The sequence below is a fragment of the Lactuca serriola genome, chromosome 1 (genome assembly GCF_051521515.1).
Source record: "Lactuca serriola cultivar US96UC23 chromosome 1, Lser_US96UC23_V15, whole genome shotgun sequence".
NCBI lineage: Eukaryota > Viridiplantae > Streptophyta > Magnoliopsida > Asterales > Asteraceae > Lactuca > Lactuca serriola.
The window spans coordinates 72,838,660-72,847,991 of record NC_136408.1 but is presented as its reverse complement, the minus strand read 5'-3'; the positions used below and the strand labels follow the sequence as shown (position 1 = coordinate 72,847,991).

General features: G+C 44.0%; 1 protein-coding gene across 1 annotated transcript; it reads left to right on the top strand.

Annotated features, from left to right (window-relative positions):
* Positions 1-238: 238 nt before the first annotated feature.
* LOC145092188 (secoisolariciresinol dehydrogenase-like) lies at positions 239-1,767 on the top strand. The gene is made up of 2 exons (XM_079030110.1): positions 239-320; positions 816-1,767. Exons 1-2 carry the CDS (start codon positions 301-303, stop codon positions 1,606-1,608), a joined length of 813 nt encoding a protein of 270 aa, XP_078886236.1. The 5' UTR covers positions 239-300; the 3' UTR covers positions 1,609-1,767.
* The last annotated feature ends 7,565 nt before the right edge of the window (positions 1,768-9,332 follow it).

The window sequence follows — 9,332 nt, the reverse complement described above, 5'->3', positions numbered from 1 at the left end:
ACTAATTGATAATATATTAGATAAATGAAATAAATGACAAGTGGAAAATAAATATATCTCTAAATTATGACAAAATAACATGTGTCAAATTGAATGAGAGAAGGACATGTGGCAAAATCATTCTTATTTATTATGGTAGAAACGTGATAGAAAATAAGCCTACGTACCAATTGTCGCTATATAACCCTTTTAAGTTTTCTTATCCACTGAATCTCTCTCTCTCTCTCTCTCTCTCTCTCTCTCTCTCTCTCTCTCTCTCTCTCTCTCTCTCTCTCTCTCTCTCTCTCTCTCTCTCTCTCAATGACGAGTTCTACAAGAAGGTATGTATATATAGCGATTCGTTTTCTTCAATGAGATTATTAAGTCAACCGTTTATGTTAGTTGACTTATTTTAGCATATATGTATACACGTATAGTATAGGAGAAATTGTTGAACATATATATAACCAATATGAACAGGAAATAAACTTATTTAAATGTTATTATTATAAGTCACGTAAAATATCTTTAATTAGTATTCTTTGTATTTTATAAACAATGGTTTCTTTGTGTTTTGAGATTGTTTTCTCGTAAGTCCTGTATATCAAGAGTAGTACCTGCAGCATCGATGACTTCATATTCATTATTCTTGAAACAAGAAAGGGAAGGGATCTTTTCTTTGCAACCGAAAATATTAAAAAGCAGAGTAGATTTGATTCAGCAAAACCTTACAAAACCTTTCAGAAATTTTATATATTCTTTACAGATTTAACATGAATAGTACAGATTTAACAGATTAAACACGTACATGAAAAATTTTAAATCTCTATTTATAGGCTAGAAGGCAAGGTGGCAATGATCACCGGAGCTGCAAGCGGAATCGGTGAGCGTAGTGCAAAATTATTTGCCGAACATGGAGCAAAAGTTGTCATTGCAGACATCCAAGACCAACTTGGTCAAGCAGTTTGTGAGGCCATAGGCACATCAAACTCCATATATGTCCATTGTGATGTAACCAATGAAGAACATGTCAAAAACGCTGTAGATACTGCTGTTTCCACATACGGAAAACTTGACATCATGTTTTGCAATGCGGGGATAGCAGATCCTAACAAGCCACGTATCGTTGATAATGAAAAAACAGACTTCGAGCGTGTGCTTAGTGTCAATATCACTGGTGTTTTTCTAAGCATGAAACATGCTGCTAGGGTTATGGTTCCAGCACGTGTGGGGTCAATAATATCAACGTCTAGCCTAGCTTCAAATATAGGTGGCGCAGCCTCACATGCTTACTGTTGTGCAAAACATGCTGTCGTTGGTCTAACAAAGAATCTAGCAGTGGAACTTGGACAATTTGGTATTCGAGTCAATTGTTTGTCACCTTATGGAATGGTGACACCACTAACAACAAGTTTCATAGGGCTTGAAGCGGAAGCATTAGAAAATGCGTTGAACTTACTTGGGAATCTTAAGGGAGTGACACTCAGAACTGATGATGTTGCTAAGGCTGCCCTTTTTCTGGTGAGTGACGATGCACAATATATTAGCGGACAAAATCTGTTTATTGATGGTGGAGTTGGCATTGCTAATCCATCATTCAATATGTTTAAATATCCAGAGAATCTTTAAATTGAGAGTTTTCATCTTATTATATTTTTAATAAGACATGTTGTATGGTTTTTTAATATCGTAAGATTCCATACAAATTAGAACTTATTATCGTGTTGTATAAGTTCATGGATGAACTCATACAAATTCAAAAGTTATATTATTTTCAGTTTTTTTAAATGCTTGGCAACTTCTTACAAATAGGACATGTTGAATTGAAATTTACTGAGGTTGGAAAATATTAGACTGTATTTTGTTTTACTATGAAGAACACTATGAACACATAAAATCTCAGATGCCGAACACAAAAAGTTGAATGAAACCTAAAACGGAAATCTACAAGGCATTATGATTAAATCGTTTATAAAGGAGAGGCTTACATGTCTCTTTCTTGAATCCTACAGTAGATGGGGAGAAATAGATGTGAATAAAATAAATAAGAACTTTGATCTTTTTTTTTAACAGCACAAATCTCATTAAACAAGCCAGCCTAGCGAGTAGCTAGAGGCAAGACAGAACAAATAAAAACTTTGATCTAAAGCCTTATTCATTGGCTTACATGAAAGTCTCTTAAAAATGTATACTCAAACCCCTGGAGCATCTTGAATCCTACAGTAGATGGGGAGAAAGAGATGTGAATACCATTTTTTAGCTGTTGGTTGATCAGAGGAGAGAAAGTGCGGGGAAAGAGAACCGCTTGGGGATAAACCGCACCTAGGGTGTGTTGTTCCAGAGTGTGGTTCACACAACCACGCAGTGTGTTTCCTTGTACTGTTCCCCCTAACCAACAACCTCCACTTTGAGATGAAGCAAATATTCAACAAAAATAACCTTCATCCTTCATGGGAAATTGAATAACATAAAGTGTCAAAAGTCCCTAAGGACTTAAACTTGAATACAATCCAAACTTGAAGAAAAAATGGTCGGGATTGGCCTTGTCATCATGTTGGCGGAGTTGTCAGTGGTATCAATCTTGCTCAGCTTGATATTTTGTAACACTTGAATTCTGGTATGAACATATATCTTGAGTATTAAGTCACAGACTTGGATTTGGTCATTTGGCCCAAACCAAGACGTGGTGATAAGTTTACCACAGCGTGGTGATCGCTTGTCACCACGGTGTGGTGTCCTTTTCTGCCACAACGTGGCGACGTTATGGGCTTAAAACTGTATGGCTCGGATATTGAGCTCTATTTAAGGAATGATAGGACTAGGGTTTCCTTCTACCCCAACCTCCATTCCTTCTGGAGTGTTATCCCAAAACCCTAGCCTCATTTTTCTTCTTTAAGCCTTTTTGTGTGTTTGGTTGCATTCTTGAAGGAAGAGTATCATCCTTTGGAGCTTGAGAGTGACTCTTGAAGAAGTCCAACACCTTGTGCATCTCCTGGACCCTTGTGAGTAATCAAGTTTCTATCTTGATGGTTTAACTTCATACATCTTGTATATTTTATGCTTTTTCGTCCCTTTTTATGGTTTTAATGGACATGGAGAAAAGAACATCAGATAAAGCCTACAACTTTGTCAATCCTATGAGTCTATAGGGTGCTTCGTCTTTTGGATCTAAACCCTAAGTGTGTTTTAGTGCCATGCATTGAATCAAGGGCACATTTTACCTTTTTTTATTACCTAAAATGGAGTAGAACTTGCATGGAGTGTTTAAGCTCATAAACCTATGATTTTATGGCTCGTCTTAGTGAGACTTAGCCTAATGGGAAGCTTAAGGGTTGGTCTTAATGAATTAAGAGCATATTAGAAAGTTGAACATTCCATGCAAACCACGGCGTAACCAAGAGCTGGTCACAGCGTGGTGAGCTTTTAAATCGTGACTGACCAGTCCCTTACCATGACGTGGCAAGGAGTTGGCCATAACATGGCAAAAGTGAGGCTCGCGACTAGTCTATCTTAGACCATGGTGTGACAACGGTTTTCCCATGGCATGGTGGTCTACTGTAACGACCAAATTTTCACGTCCAAAAATTTCATTTTTGATTAAGTGATTTGCAAAACATTTGTAACAAAATATCAACCGATCATATCATTTCATAAAAACATGTCTCGTGTCTAAAACCGAATCGTAAAAACATAATAATGTCAGAGTACAAATCTCAGAATAACTCATAGTGCGGAAAATAATGTGTGTGTCTGATGTGCCGCTACCGCGCCAGCTCCTTCCCCTTCGCTGAAGAGGTACCTGAAACCAAAACTAAAAACTGTAAGCATGAAGCTTAGTGAGTTCCCCCATCGTACCACATACCATACAAACACATAGCATACATACTGCCAGGCAATTCTGGGGTGCCCGAACTACCCGGTACGGCCATTCTAGGGCACCGACCTACCTATACGGCCATTCTGGGGTGCCGTACTACCCATGCGGCTATTCTGGGGTGCCGTCCTACCCGTGTCAAGCCATTCTGGGGTGTTGACCTTCCCGTCGGTCCTAACAACCGATCCTCAGGGACTATTCCACCCCCTACTGCTACTATCACATATATCATAACATAAACATATTATCAAACATATCTGGGGTGTCCGAACTACCCTTCGGTCCTAACAACCGAACTTGGGGACTATTCCCCTCTTACTACCACTATCACATATAACATATCATGTCAGCATATAAACATATCATCACGTGTTGTCAGACATATCTGGGGTGTCTAACCTACCATTCGGTCCTAACAACCGAACTCTACTACTATCACATATAACATATCATGCCAACATATAACATATCAGGTGGTAGCAAACCTAGATGAATATCACAAAGACAATCATCTAACATACGACTCCTACTGGTGGGCCAACATTGTGGTCGTAGACCCACCGCTACTGGAAGGTAACTCACCTCATAGTAGCTGTTGATCTGTGCGGGAATCCTCTGATTGTTGCCGCTGCTGCTCCGGAAACCCTCCGGCTATAATTCCCACAAAACACTTGGTCATACACTGCTAACTGTTCTTAGGGTAAAATGACCATTTTACCCCTGACCAAGTCAAAGTCAAAGTCACTTCCAGTTGACCTGACTCGCCGAGTCCCTATTCTTCCATTTGTCCTTATACCCATATCTACTTGTCGAGTTAGGCGATGACTCGATGAGTTTCTCTTCTAATTGAACATCGACTGAATCTTCATCTGACTCGCCGAGTTGTATGAACAACTCGTCGAGTTCATCTTCATCGTTAAGAAGATTGAATTGGACTCGCCGAGTCCCATGAATTTCCAGAAAAATGGCTTGGCCCAGAGGGTTGGGTCACTCCCCAGGACTCCCTCAAACCTTTCCACACTCAACTGGGTCCTTTTCACCTTCAACTGATATGGGACAAAAACCTTGGACTCGCTGAGTCCAAGGATGGACTCTTCAAATCGGCCACATCTTCTCACTAAATCTTTGATTTCTGATGTACAACCCTTGATCAAAAGATACATCTATGCTTCTACAATCGATCTAGCACGTAAAGTTACAACCTTTACGTGCTTGCATGGGACTTTGAGCTCAAAAGGTCCTAAAACAAGCTCTTACAATGCATGGGGCCTTCTTTGAGTGCAAAAGCCACTCCTTTCTGACTTGCAACCCCTCTAAGGACCTAGATCTGAAATATCAACCCCCCAACCATGCTTGCAATCATGGTTGGTGACCAAAATGGCTTAGAAAAGCCCTAAAACTCCACAAAATGGGATCTATCAAAATAACAAACAAGGTATAGACTTTATACCTTTTGTAGACTGCAAATGATGCTCCAAAATCGGATCCTTCTAGCCTCCTCTTGATCCTTTAAGCTTTTCCTTCCTTCCTTGGATCACAAAAGCAACAAAATCACTCCAAATGCCTTAGATTGCTTCAATAACGGCTAGGGTTTGCTATGGGGGTCTTCTGGGAGCAAATGGGACGAAGGAGGCTGAGTTAGGGTGTTTAAATAGGGTGCAAACCCTCGGATCAGGGTTTTTGTCCAGACAGGGCCTACTCGCTGAGTCCGGGACCCGACTCGTCAAGTGGACTTCTTAAACCCCGCGTCTCATCCCGCTTCTACTCAGCGAGTTGGTCCTTCAACTCGCTGAGTCAAAGGCCAAAATGCAAAATATTTTAAAGAATTAATAAAAGAATACGTACCAAGAACCAGGTGCTACAAATCTCCCCCACTTATTTTAGACTTCGTCCTCGAAGTCTGCTTCTCGATCCTGAAACAGCTCGGGGTAATGCCCCATCATCTCATCCACCGGTTCCCAAGTCCACTCCGACCCCTTCCGGTGTTGCCATTGCACTTTCACGAGTTCCACTCTCTTGTTCCTCAGATCCTTCAACTTCCGGTCGAGGATTGCTACTGGCCGCTCAATGTAATTCAGGTTGCCATTGACCTGAATGTCCTCTAAGGATACCAATGCTGAGTCGTCCACCAGGCACTTCCGCAACTGGGAGACGTAGAAAGTGTTGTGGATCTGGCTAAGTTCGGTTGGCAGATCCAGCCTATACGCCACCTTGTCCACCCGGGCTATAACCCTAAACGGTCCAATGTACCTGGGGCCCAACTTGCCCCGCTTCCTGAATCAGATAACGCCCTTCCATAGCGACACCTTCAGGATAACCATATCCCCGACCTGGAACTCCGGGTCTAATCAACGCTTATCGGCATAGCTTTTCTGCTGACTCTGAGCAGTCTGAAGCCTGCTCCGGTCCTGTTGAATCTTCTCTGTCGTCTTGAGCACTACCTCAGTGCTCCCCATTACCCTCTGGCCAACCTCGCCCTAATATATCGGGGTCCTGCACTTCCTCCCATATAGCATCTCGAAGGGAGGACAGTCAATGCTCGCATGATAACTATTGTTATAGGAGAACTCTGTCAATGGAAGGTAGGTATCCCAACTACCTCCGAAATCTAACACGCATGCTCGCAGCATATCCTCCAGGGTCTGGATGGTCCGCTCGTTCTGACCATCCATCTGTGGGTGAAAGGCGGTGCTAAAATGCAGACGAGTACCCAGCTCGTCATGAAACTTCTTCCAAAACCTGGAAGTGAACCGCACATCCCTATCTGAAATAACAAAAACTGGCACACCGTGCCGTGCCACCACCTCCCGGATATAGATGTCGGCCAACTTATCGGCCGAGATGCTCTCTTGAATCGAGATAAAATGGGCGCTCTTGGTCAATCGATCGACGATGACCCAGATCGAATCCATTCCCCGCGCACGCGGTCCTGGGAAGCTTGGTGATAAAATTCATCGTGATGTCTTCCCATTTCCACAGCGGAATATCCAACGGCTGCGTCTTGTTGTGAGGTCTCTGATGCTCAGCCTTGACCTTCCTGCAGGTCAAGCACCGCTCCACGAACCATGCCACATCCGGCTTCATGTAGGGCCACCAATAATCCAGACGAAGATCTATACATCTTCGTCACCCCGGGATGAATGGAGAACCGAGATTTGTGCGCCTCTTCCATCAGAACTCACACTCCCGTGGTATGGCACCCACACCCTACGAGTTAGTGTCAGTAATCCTCGGCTGTCATAGTCGAAGGAGGAAACCTACCCCACGATCTGCTCGCTCTTCCGATGTTCCTCCTTCATGGCCTCCTGCTGGGCCTCCCGAATCCGCTCCAACAGCAGAGTCACCACTGTCATCCTCAGACAGATATCCCTGACCGGCGCTGCCTTGCGGCTAAGCGCGTCGGCCACCACATTGGCCTTCCCCGAATGGTAAAGGATCTCGCAATCGTAATCCTTTACCACGTCCATCCACCGACGCTGCCTCACGTTTAGATCCGGCTGATCCATGAGGTACCTCAAACTCTTATGGTCCGTGTAAATGGTACAGCAAACCCCATAGAGGTAATGTCGCCAAATCTTGAGGGCGAACACAACAGCCCCCAACTCCAAATCATGCGTCGGGTAGTTCGCCTCGTGAGGCTTCAGCTGCCTCGATGCGTAGGCGATGACATGCCCTCTCTGCATCAATACTGCGCCCAAACCTGAGATGGACACATCGCAGTACACAACAAAATCCTCCATGCCCTCTGGCAGGGATAAGATTGGCGCCTCGCACAATATCTGTCTTAGTGTATCGAACGCGGCCTGCTGCTCAGGCCCCCAACGAAAGACCACGAACTTCCTTGTTAGCCTGGTCAGGGGTACGGCTATCTTGGAGAAATCTTGGATGAATCTCCTATAGTAGCCGGCTAATCCTAGGAAACTCCGAATCTCAGATGGAGACTTCGGGACGTCCCATCTCATCACGGCCTCCACTTTGGTCGGGTCCATTGAAATCCCGTTCTGGTTGACGAGATGCCCAAGGAACTGCACCTCGCGCAACCAGAACTCACACTTGGAGAACTTAGCATACAAGTTCTCCCTCCTTAAAGTCTCCAAAACCTCTCGCAGATGCTCCTCGTGCTCCTCCTATGTCTTGGAGTAAACCAAGATATCATCAATAAACACTATCACAGACCGGTCTAACATCGGTCTACACACGCGGTTCATGAGGTCCATGAACATGGCAGGAGCATTGGTGAGCCCGAAGAGCATCACCACAAACTCGTAGTGGCCATAGCGCGTCCAAAACGCAGTCTTCTATACATCCTCCTCTCTGACCCTCATCTGACGATATCCTGAACGTAAATCAATCTTGGAGAACCAAGATGCTCCCTGTAGCTGGTCAAAGAGGTCATCAATCCTCGGGAGTGGGTAACGGTTCTTCACCGTTACCTTGTTCAGCTCCCGATAATCTATACACATCCGATGCAACCCTTCCTTCTTTTTCACAAACAGAATCGGGGCTCCCCAGGGTGAACTACTCGGTCTAATGAATCCCTTGTCTAACAGCTCCTGCAGCTGTGTAGACAACTCCTGCATCTCAGGAGGAGCCAACCGATACGGTGCCTTGGCTATCGGAGCCGCACCAAGGACTAGGTCGATCCTGAACTCCACCTGCCTCTCCGGAGGTATCCCTGGCAACTCCTCGGGGAATACATCCGTAAGCTTTCGCACCAAGGTCACATCACCCACTGTCTCCTTACCCGCCTCCCGGGTGTCCATGACATAAGCGACATATCATGCGCAACCCTGCTGAAGGTAACGCCTAGCTCTTGCTGCTAAACATACCGTTGGTCCTTGCTGTGGCTTCTCGCCCTGAACTACCAACTCTCCCCCACTTGGGGTACTGATCTGAATCATGTGTTGGAAGATCGTAGTACATGAAAGGGACAATATCGATGTCGTGAATAATCCCTTCTCGGAAGAGGGGAGATATGCTTAGCAATGGATTCACATTGTGTAAAATCCCGTTATTTTCTATCTTGTAAAGTCAACCAAAGTCTAACGAGGGTCAAATAAGGTCCTTTTTATTGTTTGGGTTTTTATGTAGGTTATAATAATAACCTTTTGATAAAAATCCTTAAAATAACTGTAATTGAATTTAGAAGGAAAGGGCTTAAAGTCTTCGAGCTGCAAAAGGTTCACAGCCGCAAAACCCTCGCAGCTGCAAACCCTCGCGGCCGTGAATGGCTTCGGTCATAAACTCTCTGAACCTTATCGCCTCGGAAACTAAATCTTATCGCATTGGGGCACGTTCTCTGTAACGCCCATAGATTAGGGCTAGTCAATTTAGAGACGATAGGCGTCAAAAATGACTTTTTGATGGAAGATCATTTAGAAGGATTACTCTTAACCAAGTTGTAGTATATATTACAAGGTTTTCGTGCATATTAAGAACGCCGAAATCCGAGTTATAACGAAGAAGTTATGACCTGTCG

What these genes read in the sequence shown, in the direction of transcription:
- LOC145092188 (XM_079030110.1), top strand. Translation starts at nt 301, where the DNA reads ATGACGAGTTCTACAAGAAG. An exon ending in ATGACGAGTTCTACAAGAAG is followed by an intron (nt 321 to 815) that starts GTATGTATATAT and finishes CTCTATTTATAG; the next exon opens with GCTAGAAGGCAAGGTGGCAA.